The sequence below is a fragment of the Aspergillus undulatus genome (assembly GCF_047715775.1).
Source record: "Aspergillus undulatus strain CBS 261.88 unplaced genomic scaffold BDV17scaffold_50, whole genome shotgun sequence".
Classification (NCBI taxonomy): Eukaryota; Fungi; Ascomycota; class Eurotiomycetes; order Eurotiales; family Aspergillaceae; genus Aspergillus; species Aspergillus undulatus.
Window position 1 is genome coordinate 35,239 of NW_027396654.1, and position 16,211 is coordinate 51,449.

Consider the following 16,211-nt stretch of genomic DNA (forward strand, 5'->3'; position numbering starts at 1 on the left):
ACTGTCCAGCCAATAGCCGCTACTACCGCTGGGTTATGGTCATACGACAAGGCGAGCTGCATCCAAGCGATAGCGTTATCAGTACGTAGTCTAGAGGACGAGAGGTACTTTCGCTACAAAGTAGAAGTCGAGTCTGAGCGCCGGGACATTTAATCCAGCCATCATTATGCTTGCTTGGCTTGTTTCGGGGTGGTCTTGAATAGCTTCATTCAACGCTGCCCGCTGACGTCACTGCAGCTTGATACTCCATAAACGGGAAAAAGCAAAGAGCTATAGCTAATGAAGATCTAACCTGTAACTGTGGGACTTAAATCGCCATCTCAGCTCTTCAGGCTTCAGAGCAGAAAACGTGAAGAAAAGAAACAGAGCTATAGTGGTTAGTCTACACGCCGTCGACAAGGCAAGGCAACAGAACGACGCAAGTTTGGAAATTGGGAATAGAATACAAGCGAACAAAGAGATGCCAGAACGAAGATGAAGATGAAGTTGAAGATTCCGTCGTCAGATAGAGAATTAAAACTGAAAAGGTAGAGAAGACCCGTCATGCAATGCAGCCGTTACAACCATGCGCTTGCGCTTGCGCCCTCATTGTGATTCGGATTCCCCCTGACTCCGCTGGATCATCGCTCGGAAGTCGTCGTTGCTCTTCTTTTCCGGCCCCTCGCCAGAGGCTGTCGTTGTCGTCGTGGTGCTCGTTGCTTGCGCTTGCGCCGGTGCAGTCGCGCGTTTCACTCCTAAGTGTCCGCGCTTCCCACTCCGGCCGCCGGGTTGCGGCGGTCGTTTAATAGGCGCTGTTGGGGCTAGACTTGTGTTCTTGGGCTTATCCTTTGCCTTCGCCTGGCCAGTTGCTTGCTTCCTCTCTGCAGATTGCTTGAGCATCTCGCCCACCGGTCCGATATGGAGCTTACGTCCTGGTGAGAGTTCCTGGCCCTCCAATTCCAAAGCCGCCTTGCCCGCATCGTGGACATCTGCAAATTCAACAATCGCTCCTTGATGGTCCGGGCGCAGGACGACCTTGACGAGCCTTCCGTATGGCTCGACCAGAGCCCGAATCCGAGCATCGTTCACCGTATCGGGGACATTCATCAAGCCAAGTGTGCGATCCCTCCGCTCACCAGTTGGTTCTTCCAGATCGCCCGGCGGCAAAGCGCCATTCATTTCCCGCGCAGGAGATTGTGAGCCTCCGACCCGGGAGACCACCGTTGCTGCTGTGCGTTTTGCTCCTTGAGGAGAGGAGAGTTTGACATGAAGCGGGCGCTTCCGAAACTCCTGTTCGTGCAGCGCGAGCGCTGCATTTGTTTCCTCCTTAGTACTGAAAACAACGTACCCGAAACCCTTGCTACCACCGTCGACTTTTCTAGGAATGCGCACCAGCTCCACGGTGCCGAACTGAGAGAACAATTCTCTGAGATCCTCCTCTTTGGCCTTCCAATCAACGTTCGATACGTGAACCTCTCGCCCTTCGTGCATTGGGCCCTGTCGAACTTGCTTTCGCGTTGGATCCGAGACCTTGACGACTAGATGAAGTCCGTTGCCGACTGTCGACCCATCCAATGTCGTGGCGCTATGAGCAGCTGCAGAAGTCTTGAACTGGAGATAACAAAATCGGCGGTGAGTGTTGTATTTGAGGGATGGGAATCGAATATCGAGGATTTCGCCATACTATACACGTTAGTCTCAATTCGTTCACGATTGGGTGAGATAGCTTACTGTGCTGAATAAATCCCGAATGTACGCCTCGTCAGCGGTCGGGGGAAAGTTGGTGATGAACAAGGTCGTCTCCGATCCAAAGTGAATCTGGATGGTGTTTCCGTCAATGATCTTCTGATCACGAGTTTGCGCAGCTACAGCGTCGTCTTGGGAGTTGAACTCGATCATGGCCACTTCCGAGGAGCCGTCTTCTCCGGGCAGCATCCGTACGCCGTTTATCGCACCACACTACTAAAGTCAGCTGGATGCAATTGTAACCAGTAAAGGCAACTTACATCACGGAAGAACTGCCGCACTTTGTGCTCTGTGATATCCTTGGGCAAGTTCTTGACAACTACTGTAGAATTCTCGCGATCACGCCGAAGTGCGACTGCTTCTTTAACAGGCGTCTCTTCAGCGCGCGCCTTCTTGGCCGGAATTCCATTCACTGTAGCCTCCTCTTCTCGTTTTCTCTTCTCAGGCTGCGAAGTCTCTGAGGGTTCGGCCGCCGCCGCTGCTGCAGCTTGCTGAGCCTGGAGAGTCGCGGCCTCTCGAGCTTCCCGCTCGCGGCGCGCGTTGATGGCCCTCATCGCTTTCCGGGTTTCCAGAGCCGCAAGCTGTAGTTCCTCAGAGTCTTCGTAGTCCTCGCAGTGGGAGATGTACGTTTGCATAATCTTCTCCGGCCAGTCCAGGTCTGTCCGTCTGATGGCCTGCTTCAGCACGGCCGTGGCGAAACTGGGGTTGGGCGTTCGGCGGGCGGCATCAACAGTTGCTTCGCCTTGGACAAACTTGCTCCAAGACACCAGCTCCCAGTGATAGTATGTCAGCCAGAATTCGTAGCTGTTACCACGACGCCCGACGAGGCTCTTGAATGTTTCTCGCGCGCTGTCCCAGCTGCCGCTCTCACTCAGGTAACGTATGTAGATCCGTTCGAGACGGAAAAGCGGATCGCCCTCGTACGAGCGACCGTATTTCTTCTCACCGAGTTCTTGGACACTCTCAATCGCAGAACGAATGCCCACTTCAGCTACATCCAAGTCTTCGTCAGTTGCCTCGGTCAGGAAAGCACGTCGGCGAAGGTAGCTGCACCATGCCGTATGCACCTTGAGCACTTCTTCCAGACCACCGACGTCGAGCAAGCCAGTGCTCGTCGCCTTGTGCTTGATGTCAGCGATTTTCGTGAAGCTTTGTCCCTCGCGTTCCGAGCTGAGCAAGTACTGTGACCACAAAGTACCAGAGCCGGGGCAATGTCGAGTCGCTCGGTCAAGGGCTGAAATTGTTGTCGTATGCCGATGTCCGTGCATCGCCTCATCAATGAGGAACATGATATAGTCCTCCCAAATGTTCGCATCGGTCTGGAATCGCAGAACGGCACGTTGGTAAATGGCGTTTGTGAGGTCAAAATTTGAGCGTCTCCGGCTCTTACGGTTGAGCTCCCACTCAATATACTCGGCAAAAATCGTCCACTCCTGAGCGCGGTCCCCGGCTTCGGTCGCGTTGCGGAGGCGAATCTCAAACTCCTCGCGCGCCGCATACTGATCCTTGACGGGGGTGGCGTATCTCCCTGCCGTATCCGCCATGATATTTTCGTAGTTCGGGTTGTAGTAAGTTGAGACGAAACTAGAGAATGCCTGGAATGTCTGATCCCATGTGGCATGAGGGGTTTGCAGTCGGATATCGAACAGCTCTCGTACTCGCTCGGCCTTGTCCTGCGACGGGTTTCGAGACAAATCTCGCACCGAAAATTCAAGCAACCGATCCCAGACGAGGTGACTATCGTGTATCCGCCACCTTGTTGCGTCGGCTCCTCTCTGCCATGTATCCAAGACACTTTGCCAAGTGAAAACTTCGCGGCCCACCAATTTGTCTTCCTCCGACCAGTGGCTTTGACTCGCATCACCATGTGCCGCGTTGTAAAGGTATAGCACCCACTCGCCATAAATGGCCCAAAGCTTGGTGCTACCGTACTCTTCTTCGATCGACCGCTGGCAAAGCTCCATCACCGCGATACGTTCGTTCACTGAGGACGCCAGCATACTTTCATCCTGGATCCATTCTGCCCATAGGTCTTCACCCATAGCAAAAAGCTTATCCATCTCTTCTCGAGCGGTCCTCATATCTTTTAGTAGGTCGTACTCTCGGGGTTCACCGTGGATTTCAGGGTTGTTTGGTGGGTAAACGTGGTTTACAAAGCCGTCATGTAGTAGGCGGATGAAATCGACGTGCGCGTCGTAGGACTGGGGGTTGACGTGGATACGAGCGAATAACTCGGTCGCCATTCGTCGAGCGTCGGGAAGTAACGATGAAGCAGCGTAATCTCTCCGGGCGCTCTCCCTCGGACCGTCCGACATGGCAATATCAAAGGAGGAGCGTGGGGTAGGGGTGTTATGTGAGATCTGGTTGACTTTAGGATACATTGTTGATGGCGAGAGTTCGTATGAATCGGCTCGAAGAATGGCAGCGCCCGGCCGCGGAGGCTGATGATGTTCCGGCCGCGGGGGTTGATGATGTTGCATGGATGCAAGATCAGCGAGAGTATCCATTCCTGGCGTGGACGGTTGTCGTGAGCTCTGAAGGTCTGCAGCTGGAGGTGTTCCGCTGCCACTTTTGCCTCCCATGCCAACAGCGGGACTCATCGACGCGGGCGGAGAGGGTTCAGGCATTTGTGGAGGGGCATGGACTTGTTGCGCGAGCGGTGAAGAAGCCATGGGCGGACGGTTCGCGGCGGCGCGACTCTTTCGTAGAGGTTTGGGCCCTGGTCCGGACACTGGAACAGCGGTGGTGGCGGCGACGTTGCTGGGATACCCCGTTGCGGCGGGCGTTGAGCGCCCGGACTGTGAGTTCGCATCCTGCGGCGAGAGAAGTGAATTGATGTCCATCGTCAAATCGTTCTATAGAAGACAGGCGACCATGGACCGGACAAGGAAGGCGCGATGTTTTGCAGCAAGGTGCTGACGCAAGGGAGAGGTTATTAGGGAAATGGAATATTAAATTAATTCCTTATAGAGCAGCCCACAGTTTCCTCATCAACGAGTCCATTCCTGCCCTGGTTCTAGACTATCCAGCTCCACGACCGTGGTCGAACGGGGTGTCTCAGAATGCGCGGGCGGACCGTGGACGACTGGAGACGACACGAGGCGACAGAGAAGGAAAATAGAATCACTTCAGATAGCTTGTCCGAACGTATAGTCTGCCGATGCAGGATTGAGGGGATTCGACCGTGGACGGGTGGCTCGTGCGAAGACGAGGTGAAGCACCGGATGTTGAGGCCGAAACGAGACCGATCCAGACGGAGACAGGAGGATGGGGGGAAGAAGCTAGAAGACGCGCTCTAGCAGGGAGAAGCTTCTAAAAGTGTAAACGGTCAGCAGCGTGATGGGGGAAAGTCATAGGAGACGCAGCGACGTACAGAGAAGCCTGGAGGAAGAGAAGACAGGAAAAGAGCGAAGTTGGAAGTCAGACACAGACAGACTCAGAGCCTGAACCAGTGGATCGACGGTAGTGGAGATGGACCGTGGACGAAAGACAGAGCTCGGCAGAGAAACGGGAGACGAAAGAGAAATGCCAGGCTGAGGATGATAGTCGTGCTTGTTTCCTTTCCCGTTGTTGAGTACACTGTCCTTGCGTTTCAGATTCTCTGGAGACTGGCTTGTTCATGAAGACTATAGCGACTCCGTATGTACATCCAAATTAACGAGCTGGGACTGGGGTATTCTGCTGCAAAATCTGCTCCCTACGTCATAGCACCTGCTATACAAATTGCACCAACTACACAAATTACTCCTTTCTGCGGCCTACACTAGCGCTGTGCTCTGGGCCTCTGAGTCTGTCTGCTGACAGCACCCTTAGAAAGAAACTTCAGACAGCGCACAGACTCGGCCTGCCTTCAAGCTCTGCCACGGAGCAGGGAGCACTGCCATCTATCAGGTCCACAACCCGCCTCCCGTACCCTATGGACGATGGAGCCTACCGGACGATGCTGTAACAGCCGACGAGGCAAGCATTCCAAATTCGCCTCATTCTGTCGACTCAAGCGACCTGCCTGTGCTAGTGAGGATGGAACGATGTCGAGGTCGCCAAAGCATAATTCCTAATCGGGTGTTGTGTCGCAGTTGACCTGGCCGGGTAATATCAACGAGCGCGGATTTATCCTGATTTAGTGTGTTGCTTTGTTAAGTGACTAAAGAATCGAAATTAATTTCTAGAAGAATGAAAAATCAACGATGAAGAGCTGTAGAGTCCTCCGTATCCAAAGCTGACTGAATGAAGCTGTTGGTGTTGATGCTCCTTGATACCTCAGGCAATAAGGCGAACATGTGCCTGCAGTATACGGCACCGCAAACCGGCCAAGTGCGCACCATTCAAGACCAACTTTTTCCTGTTGGTCCGAAGCAGATCAGCAGGTGTTCGTACTCATGGCTACAATGGCCTCCCTACACTCCTACGGACATCTGATCCGGTCAGGTAAGCTTCTTGAATTTACTGCTATATATCCATTCAGCCCAATTGACCCAATCCATCCCCAGCCCGGTCCGGCATCACCTACGTCCCTCGCCGCACCCTCACATACACACCCATCCGACGTGCCGAAGAGCAAAACAACAAGCCCGAAGCGCCAAAACAACAATCATCATCCACCTTCTCCTCCATCAAAAACTTCTTCGGCTTCGGCGGAAAGGCGTCGGAAGCCCCAAAACCCACCGTCCGCAAGGCATCCGGCCCCCCAAAGAAAGAAGGTGCACTGAGCACAGACTCAATTTTCGCCGAGGATGAGGCCGGTCCTAAACTTACGGCCTCTGGGCGAACACCGAGCCGCAAGCAGGCTGGTGCTGGTGCCCCTAAGGAAGGAGAAACAGCAGAGGAGGCCGACTACTCGATAGAGAAGCGGAACAGGGCAAACATGGCCGCGGTGCTAGACCCTCGTCCGAAAGCGCGCCTCACGTGGGAACGGAAGATGGCTATCCGCGAGGTTCGGCAGCGTGGGCGGCTCTCGAAGACGCAGCAGATTATGCGAGCGGAGCGAGAGACGCTGGCCAAGAGCCACTGGTTCAAGACGAGCATTAAGAAATTAGGTCCGCTCGCGCGCCAGATCGCAGGGAAGAACATCGACGAGGCGATTGTGCAGATGCAGTTTAGTAAGAAGAAGGCTGCGAAGGATGTTTTGGGCCACTTGAAGCACGCGAAGAATATGGCGATCGTCCGCTCTGGTATGGGGCTTGGTGCGCAGGCTGTTGGTCCTGATGGCGAGGAAGTGCCCAAGCCGAAACCTCTTACGATTGTCTCGAAGACTGGCGAGCGCAAGACCATTACGGATCCTACTTCTATCTATATCGACCAGGCGTGGGTTAATCGTGGCCCGTACGGCATGGACTTTGACCACCGTGCGCGCGGTGTGATTAACAGGCTTCGCCCGCCGCACACTTCGTTGTCCGTTGTGCTAAAGGAGGAGAAGACGCGGATTCGCGAGTGGCAGGACCGCGAGGCCAGGGAGCTGCGCAAGCGCAAGGCGAAGCTCTGGACACAGCTGCCCGACCGTCCGGTCACGCAGCAGAACCAGTACTACAGCTGGTGATCTGCTCAGTATGTCCTTTACTCAAGCTATACTACTATTCCTGGCGTTCTGTATTATTTAACTATCTACATCTTGGGAGCACTCCGCCTGGGCCGGATTAGCATCTGTTATCTTTACATCTGACATTCATCTTCCTACTATGTCCAGAGCTCATCTATGTACACTACGAAATAAACTACATACCACCCAAACTCGTACTCTCACTTTACTCGTCCTCGTTCGATTTCTCCCCAGGACACAGCGGCCTTCCAAACCAAGGCTCAACAACCCTCTCCTCCCCCCGTCCCCCCCGTTTCTCCCCACAAACAAGCAGCGGAATAACACCCCCCGTCTCAACCGCAAACTTCCTATGGCCTACAACACTAAGGATACTCGTAATCGCCCCCGAGTGCGCGGTTAACGAGATAACACTCCCCTCATCGGTATGCCAGATATCTGAGAGTAGTTCGTAGAAGCGCGCGTCTCGCGCTGAGTCGGATTCGCGCAAATCGACCTTGTGCAGCGGGTCTTCTTCGCTGAATCCATCTTCGAATTTGTATGAGGGGTAGGCATTTGCAATGGTTGATTTCGGACTGCGCGCGTCGCAGATGTGCAGGCCGAGGGTTTCGCGGAGGAGCTGCGGGACAGGGACATATCCATTAGCCTTACTCGAATACAGATATACTGTAAAAGTGATCCTTTCTTTTGGCATTGGAAATATAGCAAGAAATACCTCCTTAACAACCGGCCTAAACTCCCCCTCCCCCTCCCCATTAATCCCAATGCCAAGTCCCTGAAACGTAATCCACGCGGTCTCACAACACCTCATCAACGGGCTCACATAAAAACTCCGCGGCACCGGAATCCCCCTCTCAATCTGCGTTTTCCAAGCCGCGTGCGCCGTGCGCGCTTGTTCCCGTCCTACCTCCGTAAGCCTTGCATCGAACCAGCTTCCCGTTTCGTCGCCGTCCAGGAGCGAGTATTTGCAGTCCCACAATGCCGTGCCGTATCGGGATTCCGCGACGTTGTGCAGGCCTTGGCCGTGTCGGCCGAGGATTAGGAGTTTGTATCGGGTGTTTTTATTTGGGGCGGTGCTGTTTAGATGGGTGATGTAGGAGGTTAGGCGGGGCCATTGGGTTGCGGGGTTGGGCGTGGGATTGGGGTCGGGATCGGGGTCGGACGGGTACGAGCGCGAGATGAGGCCGAAGATCTTGGTGTAGTCGAAAGTGGAGGGGTCGGTTGTGTCGAGGGATTGGAGGAAGATGTTTGGAACTGTTGTGAAGTGGAAGTGGGAGGGGGAATCTGGGTCCGCGGTTGTGGTTGTGGTTGTGGTTGTGGTTGAGTCTGGGTTTAGGTTTGGGTCTGCCATGTTGTCGAGAGCGAGAGGCGTGGAGGTAGGCAGGGCAGCAGCTCTCTGGACAACAGCCAGGCAATGGACGAAGCTTCTGGGTGATAGTGAAGCCTTGGGATCCCCAGAATTGGAGTGGAGACTGCGGCTGTTTGCTAGCGGGACTCTGATCTAGCGGCTTTGGGGCCGTGGTGTGTCGCGGGCTCCTGGTCCTGGTGCGCCAATGATTGGCTAGGGCGGCGTATGAGTAAATCCGGAGTCCAAGAATCCGCTGACATGCGACAACAACAACACATTCGCCAACGTCGCCATGGAGTCTTCTCTCATCATCTCCCACGAACACGATGAGTGGAAACAGCTCTCCGGACTATAAAGCGCTTTTTCTCGAGGCAGAGGAGAAAAGAAAACAGGCAGAGGAAAGACAGAGACAGGCAGAGGAAAGAGAGAGACAGGAAAGAGAGCGCAACCGACCGACGACTTTTGGAGAGTTCATCTTATATTCCCATGATCTCCTTTGGCGGCCGCTACGAGCTGAAGCCCCTTCTCGCTCCACAACAGGCACTATTCCCCCTCCTACCGGCAAATACTGCCCTATACGACTGCTTCCGTGGACAGATTGTGCAGCTAGGCAACAAGAAATCTACGAATCAGTTTGCTGCTACCTACAGCCCACGGAAGAGGATGCACGGCAATTATTCACACCACTTGTTGCATTAGAAGACCATGGCCGCCGTATCGCCCGCCGACCGATTAGCAGCGAACAGGATCTCGAGTCCTATGAGCGAATAGCCGTGGAAGATCATGTGCATGATATTGTCGCCGAGTTATGCAAAATACCCAATGCTCGAGAGGAGTTTCAGTTAGGCAGCGGAGTCTGGTTTGATAATCACGCCAATGCTCTGGACGAAGATGACGAGATAGATGCTAGCCGATCATCAACTACGAGACCCTCCAGGCCTGACCAATTTTGCATCCATCGAGTTGACGGTAACACGAATACCTTGCTCACTACGGTCGAATACAAACCACCACATAAGCTCTCCGTGACAAGCCTGCGTGAGGGGCTCCGGCCGATGGATTTCTGGCAAGAAGTCGTCGAACCCGATACTATTCCTACGGAAGAGGCGGAGAGATCAAAGTACAACGCAGCGCGGCTTGTAGGGTCAGCAATCGTCCAAGAATATCATGTGATGATTCAAGAAGGCCTCGAGTATTCATATTTAACGAACGGCCTCATGGACGTGCAGCTCTGGGTGCCCTTCGACGACCCAGGTACTCTCTATTATGACCTAGGTGACCCTATTATAGACCGAACAGCGAGTGTCAGAAGGACTGGGGTACCCAGGACTCGAATTGAGAGGTCCCTATGCCTCTGCTTGATGAGTTTCCGTTCCTCTTGTCGTGATCAAGCCTGGCGGAATAATGCGCGGGCACAGCTGCCAATTTGGCATGCCAGTTTTGACAGTGTGCGCTCGCAGATTCCCACAACGGAATCACAACAGAATGCTCTGAGTATAGAATACCCTGGTTCTGAATACACTAGTTCGGAGCAGACTACGTCTGAGTACCTGCCATCGTCTTCCCCGGTTGAGTCGCCCGTCACCAAAGGTCGTCGAGTGACCACGCGATCCGGTCCTGGATGTGCGCCATCATCTGATCAGCCACACCGGGAGGATTCTCCAGACCCTGACGCAGGTCCTAACCTGCCTACTGGACGGAAGCGGGGTTTCAGCAAGGTCACATCATCACCCCCAACTCATCAATCTGCACGCCGAACAGATGTGCAAGGGAACCAAAGCAGGCGATCTAATCAACATGTAGCGCAATTCTGCACGCAACAGTGCCTTTTGGGGCTGCAGCAAGGTGGCGCATTAGACCCTCGCTGTCCTAACGCTGAACTCCATATCTCTGGCAGACATAACGACCGACATCCGATCGACGCGGAGACCTTGGTGCAGATGATTAAGGAGCAGCTTGACAAAGATCTGGATCATAACTGCACTCCGATGGGGTTTCGTGGGTCTTATAGTGCGCCGTTCAAAGTCACCTGTGCCGCGCACGGGTATACTATCGTCGGTAAAGCCACCACGTCACGGCGCTGGAAAGAGGTGTCGCGCGAAGCAGATGTTTACCGTATCCTTCAGCGCGCGCAAGGATCGGCGATTCCAGTTTTCCTTGGAGCGATTGACTTGGCCAAAGTCTACTTCCTGCACGGCGCAGGAGATATACGCCACATGCTTCTTATGGGCTGGGGCGGTGAGGATTTAAGCCATTCAAAATCAGGAAAGACTCTTGATTATGCGATTTCACGGTCGTTGAAAGAGATACATTCTTTAGGTGTCATCCACCAGGATCTCCGACCAGAGAATATACTATGGAATGCTGAGCTGAACCGTGCCTTGATCATTGACTTCCATCGATGCACATTAGATCAGCGACCGACGTACAGACGGCCAGGGTCTGCCAAACGGCTACGATGTGCGTCTCATGAACGCCACAAAAGAATACGGGTGGTATGAGAGTCCTAGTGATGCGACTGAGGTCCCGGAAACTATGTGAAAGATCGACAACCACACGAATAACTTACGTCTAGATTGACGATTGCGGGTTCTTGAAGCTGATACAGCAGCCATTAGGAATGCGAAAAAGGGACAGGTCAAGAGGTGTCGCCAGAGAATGGATACCGACCGATAAGATTTCGAGATTATGCTGATAATCAGTTGATACTATTGGAACTTGCTAGATTCCAGTTACTGTCAGAAGCTATACGGATGACAGCCAATGAATTGACCACGCCGCAGCGATCGTGACGACAACAGAGGAACTACGGGCCGAACAGTCATAAAGGGCAGTTGAAATCAGAAAAACTAATATGCGGGATTCAAGCGGTGTATCTGGAAGTCATTGGCTCATCCAATTTTTGTACGCCTGCGGCGACAGCAAGTGGCCTCATGCTTGAATACTTGTGGAATAATGTGCTTCAAGTGTACTGGAACCCCCAGAGCGAATGATTCTTACGCACGAAAGCATAAGTAGTTAAATTTACAAGCTCTCTAATTTTGTCTAGACGTCTAAGCCTCTTAGTCTCGAGGGGGCGATAGCTCAATTGTAGAGCGTTAATCCTCTTTTTTACTAAGGTTCGTACTCCAGTATACCTGGATCACGCCTCGAGTTCTCCCTGGATATTCCTCCGAGAATAACCTCGTGATCTCTACCCAAGACTGCTCCTTATCTTTCTTTAGCTTCAGCAGAAGGCCCTCCTCTTCCGTGGACCAAGGCATGCCCCTCCTTGAGCTTCCTTAGGCCCCTTTGCAGATAACTGAACTTTGTTAAGTTTTATCCTAGGGAGTTAAGCAGCTAATTACCCGCGTATCTCTATCTTTATATACATATATTATTAGCACCTATTACATTCAACTATCTAAAATCTCCATCAGACCAGCTGCGAAGAACAACGGTATCAGCATGCGGCAGGTATATGAAACTCGCTAAAACCTCACAATGAACACTTTTTCTGTTTGGGCTCGCCCTGATCAGGGTGAACGTGAAATCTACATCGTATGAACGACTTTGTTCATACATTACAGGTTCACAAGAGCCCCATTTCCTGCCTTGTTTGAACCAAAAGTCTGGAGGAGACGATAGCAAGACGACCAAGAGCAGAGCTTGCCGAGCGTGCCCAGGAAGCTACCTCCCTTGAGTTTTCCCAGAGCGATAGTAAGCCAGTCGTAGTGGTGCGGGCAACCCTGCCTGCACCTAGATTGCTAGCAAATGTAGCAAAATGACCAAAGGCAAAGCTTGTAATAGTCGAGACGGCTCTTGCGCCTTGCCAGGGCGATAGCAAGCCAACGGTGGAACTGCGGGCAGTTCCTAGTCCTCTGGTGATTGCGGTTCCCGCAATCGTAGTTTGTACTCCTTGTACATCCAGAGATCCGCGACTTCCTAGGACAGACTGTGTATTCGCCAATTGGCGAGGTGTCCGGCGAGAAGCGCTAATTCTCAATCTGGACTGTTGTGATTCGGTGTTCTGGCTGTCCTTGTCTTTGTATAGAGCAGGTGTATTGAGTGCTCCGCGGCTCGTCACGAGTAGCGGCGCACTCTGGGTAGCTGCTCTGTTGTAGCTTGTAGGCGAGCTCATACAATTTGTTTGTGATCCGTTGTCTCCCGTAGGTGAAATGAATGTCTGCACCGGTAGCGTTGGGAAGACATTCGGTTTTTGTAGCTTCAACGTCTTTCTGACAGTGACTTGATCGCGACCCGTCGAAGACAGCGATTGTGAAGGAGACATGTCTGGTCGTGATACTCTTGCCAGTGGTCTCGGTAGTCCCTTCATTTGCTTGACAATTACCTGGGCTCCACCTGGAGAAACCAGTGGTTGCGTCGGCGACAGATCCGGCTGTGGTACCCTGATCGACTGGCGTGGCGGTCTGGGTAGACCGTTGTTTACGGAGCTTGTCGGGCTCTGGACAGAGCATTGTGGTGACTTGTTGACGAGTCTTCTCTCGTGGTTGGTGTGTAGGTTGGCTGTCGTGTTCGCGCCAGCACGTGAAACATCGGCGTCGAGGTGTGCAGCTACTGCCTTCTCGAGGCAGTTACACTGGTGACGTTAGTTATATGAGAGACGTTTACAGGTCGAGCAACGGCTTACCCTCTTGTGCTGCTTGCGGTGCTTCTCGCAGACTCCATACTTTCGAGCTTTGATGTAGTTTTCCCTTTGGGCTTTCGATCTCGGCTTCTGCTTCTTCGGCACGTTCATGGTCCTGTTCATGTTGAGATCCAGCACCAGCTGCATCGATGCAGCCCCAGGTTCCGGACCAGATGGCGGGGACGAGTTTTGCGACTCAGAGGCGGGGGTCACGTTGAAAGAAGCTTCACAAGGCGTGGCCTCGAGTGAGGACTCGGACCAGTTAGGAGATGAGAGGTAGTTGCTTGATAGGCTTGGGGTACTTAGGTCTGGCCATGGTGCATTCTGCATCCGTTGCAAATGTAGAGCAATCGATGCATCCCGCCGCTTCTCTTTTTGTGAGAAGCATCGGGTGTCCAGAGCCGCCTGCGACTCGACCATGTACCGGAACGAAGATGCGTAGTCAAAGCCAGGGTCAACGAACTGGGTTTGAGACGGTTCTGGCTGCAGAACGTCATTGGGGTTGATGAACTGCTGGAGGTCTAGCGCAGACTGGTCTAGCCCTTCGACAGGGGGTTCGAGGCCCGCGAGTTCGGGAAACATAGCCTGGGAGTACAGAGCGAGGTCCGGGTTCCAGTTCAAGAAGTCAGCATCAGTGAAGGACTGATCAAGGTCTCGCGGAGATATTGAATCCGCCGAGATGGAATGGCTGCCTAGACACCCGGAAGGCATCTGAAAGAGGCTGTCGAACTCAAGCCACTCTTCCTCGTGGCCAGAGAACTCCATTGGGTAGAGCAATTGGTCGGCAGACATTTCGAGGAATTTGGGACCAAGGAGTGTAGAATGATGTATAGTGCCTAGCGCAAAGAAGAGTAGGCCTGAGGCTGAGGCTAATAATCGATTGCGGAATGTCCGATATGCAAAAGGAGCGTCAATATCAGTCACGAAGGCCGCGCTTGAGGGGGAAAAAACAAGATGCAAGATCGCACGGAGATAGCAAACTCTCACTCGGGATGAGAAGAGGATGAAAATGAAGATAAAAAAGATGAAGCAGAAGCTGAACCTTTGAGACTGGCGGCAGCCTTGGGAGGCTCCAACTAAGCCTGCATCGATGCACCTTGCCCGTTTCGGGTCCCCGACGGGGCGCTAGTCTGCTTTGGGACCCCGACCGCAGTGATGATTGTGGCTCAGGCCGACCATCGGGAGAGATGACTCAACGTGGGGAGAGCGTCGTATTCCTGATGGAATATCTCAGCTTGTGATATGGGCGATGATTGAGATCAGCGAAGACCGTCGTTGTTCAATCGACGTCACGAATTATGATTTGGCATTTCTCGCGGAGTTGACCGTGTCCTGACTGATATGTAAAATGTGACTTTTGTATGGCCAGTTGCATATATAGCCGTTATGATCCACAAAAGTGTCCAGTTCGTTGCCTGGCTTTATGAGACAAGAACCCGCAATCAGCAAGAGATACAGCCGGAGACCTTGATAGCCCTTGAACCCAGGATTGAATCTAGGCTGGCCCCTGAGGAACTTGGAAGCTGAGTCACACGCCTGGGCCTTGCCAGACACTCGATCGTATGATGTTTCTGCATCTGATAAGATCCAACGCTTGTCCCCGATATGCTTAAACACTGCTAAGATCGCTGTAGCAAACGTCTAGAATCTAGATGTTCAGGGTATGGATCCTTTTGAGATCTGGAAATAGGTGGTGGCATTCGGTTTGCGATAGCCTCACCCTCCTACAATAGCAACTACAAGCAAGCGAACCGATTAACTTCTTTTTATCTTTTACCACATTGGATATCTAACGTCATAAACGCCATAAGATAGAAATAAAACGACCGTGTGACTAAAGTACAACGCCCAAGATGATATCAACACCCCACTCCGAACAATTTAGGAGTCGGGGCTCAGGACTTTTAATCAGATATATCAACAACTCCTTCTGCTCCTTTCTGCACAATTAATCAAAAACAATCTTTACGCCGACGCAGCCGCCTCCTTGGGGATTTCTTTGGCCGTTCCGGCAAGGTCTGTGGCCGGGGCGGCTCTCTTCGATTTGTAGTTCTTGATGGCGGCAGTGACGGCATCTTCGGCGAGGAGGGAGCAGTGCACTAGAAGGCAGAATAAGCCGGTGTCATTAAGCAAGTTTAACCAGAAAACTCACATTTAACGGGCGGTAAGCAGAGTTCAGACGCGATATCTGTGTTTGAGATCTTTGCGGCTTCCTCCACTATAAGCTTGTCAGTCGCAACTCGGAAACCGGAAGATCCGGGAACAGCTTACAAGTCTTGCCCCTGAGCAGGGTGGTCAGGTAGCTTGAGCTAGCAATGGCCGAACCACAGCCAAAGGTCTTGAAACGGGTCTCGGTGATTTTTCCAGTCGCCTCGTCGACCTGAATGTCGAGACGGATGACATCGCCACAGGCGGGGGCGCCGACGAGACCGGTGCCGACATCGATGGACTTGCGATTAAGGGAGCCAACATTGCGGGGGTTCGAGTAGTGATCAATCAGTAGAAGGAGGTTAGCCTTCAGAGCATGGCCGAGGTCAGGATGGGCACGTATCTTTCTCATGGTAGGCTCTGACCATGGCAGGGGGGACGACATTGCGACCGGCGATACCGGGACGGATCGCGCTGGTCATGCGAAGAGCGGTTCTGATGGATTGCATTCTGATATATTGGTATAGTTGTGACTGATAGCAGGTGAGGGGAGATGTAAGTGTAATGAAGTGGTGGCAGAGGAGTTGACGTCGGTTCTTATCAGATCCGCGTAAATTTGTGGCGACCCTGCTTAGGAATAGGTCAGGTGAGAGCGCTTGGCTGAATGAGGCATGGTGGTTCCTGTGGGCCAATTACATCACTTCAATTTTCCGGCTTGGCGTGCTATCTCCGAACCCTCATCCCCGACCACGGAGCAGTCTGGCCGGTCCTCCGCGGACAACTCCAGCTTCCAGCTTCTTAAAGTCTAGACTGATCGTCTCACCGGCGTC

The 16,211-nt window shown here is 52.9% G+C and overlaps 7 protein-coding genes across 7 annotated transcripts; 2 read left to right on the top strand and 5 right to left on the bottom strand.

The window, feature by feature from the left end:
- Positions 1-369: 369 nt before the first annotated feature.
- On the bottom strand, positions 370-4,677 carry BDV17DRAFT_177442 (U6 snRNP complex subunit PRP24). The gene is made up of 3 exons (XM_073754886.1): positions 1,986-4,677; positions 1,711-1,938; positions 370-1,662 (listed from the first exon to the last, which is right to left on the bottom strand). The coding sequence occupies exons 1-3, from the start codon at positions 4,566-4,568 to the stop codon at positions 586-588; spliced, it is 3,888 nt and encodes a 1,295-aa protein (XP_073612555.1). The 5' UTR covers positions 4,569-4,677; the 3' UTR covers positions 370-585.
- A 1,310-nt stretch (positions 4,678-5,987) lies between these two features.
- Positions 5,988-7,490, top strand: BDV17DRAFT_271182 (mitochondrial 54S ribosomal protein uL22m). Its single transcript, XM_073758771.1, has 2 exons — positions 5,988-6,153; positions 6,216-7,490. The coding sequence occupies exons 1-2, from the start codon at positions 6,105-6,107 to the stop codon at positions 7,259-7,261; spliced, it is 1,095 nt and encodes a 364-aa protein (XP_073612556.1). The 5' UTR covers positions 5,988-6,104; the 3' UTR covers positions 7,262-7,490.
- BDV17DRAFT_283728 (phosphoglycerate mutase family protein) lies at positions 7,467-8,609 on the bottom strand (the record flags this gene model as incomplete). The annotated part of the gene is made up of 2 exons (XM_073760405.1): positions 7,467-7,877; positions 7,974-8,609. The coding sequence occupies 2 exons, from the start codon at positions 8,607-8,609 to the stop codon at positions 7,467-7,469; spliced, it is 1,047 nt and encodes a 348-aa protein (XP_073612557.1).
- On the top strand, positions 8,560-11,649 carry BDV17DRAFT_271186 (uncharacterized protein). Its single transcript, XM_073758772.1, has one exon. It carries the CDS (start codon positions 8,933-8,935, stop codon positions 11,105-11,107), a length of 2,175 nt encoding a protein of 724 aa, XP_073612558.1. The 5' UTR covers positions 8,560-8,932; the 3' UTR covers positions 11,108-11,649.
- A 1-nt stretch (position 11,650) lies between these two features.
- BDV17DRAFT_271187 (uncharacterized protein) lies at positions 11,651-11,878 on the bottom strand. Its single transcript, XM_073758773.1, has one exon. The coding sequence runs from the start codon at positions 11,867-11,869 to the stop codon at positions 11,705-11,707; it is 165 nt and encodes a 54-aa protein (XP_073612559.1). The 5' UTR covers positions 11,870-11,878; the 3' UTR covers positions 11,651-11,704.
- On the bottom strand, positions 11,778-14,625 carry BDV17DRAFT_271189 (uncharacterized protein). Its single transcript, XM_073758774.1, has 2 exons — positions 13,237-14,625; positions 11,778-13,185 (listed from the first exon to the last, which is right to left on the bottom strand). Exons 1-2 carry the CDS (start codon positions 14,023-14,025, stop codon positions 12,178-12,180), a joined length of 1,797 nt encoding a protein of 598 aa, XP_073612560.1. The 5' UTR covers positions 14,026-14,625; the 3' UTR covers positions 11,778-12,177.
- On the bottom strand, positions 14,626-15,992 carry BDV17DRAFT_271195 (putative iron-sulfur cofactor synthesis protein (Isu1)). The gene is made up of 4 exons (XM_073758775.1): positions 15,785-15,992; positions 15,505-15,732; positions 15,386-15,451; positions 14,626-15,332 (listed from the first exon to the last, which is right to left on the bottom strand). Exons 1-4 carry the CDS (start codon positions 15,888-15,890, stop codon positions 15,199-15,201), a joined length of 534 nt encoding a protein of 177 aa, XP_073612561.1. The 5' UTR covers positions 15,891-15,992; the 3' UTR covers positions 14,626-15,198.
- Between the last annotated feature and the right edge of the window lie 219 nt (positions 15,993-16,211).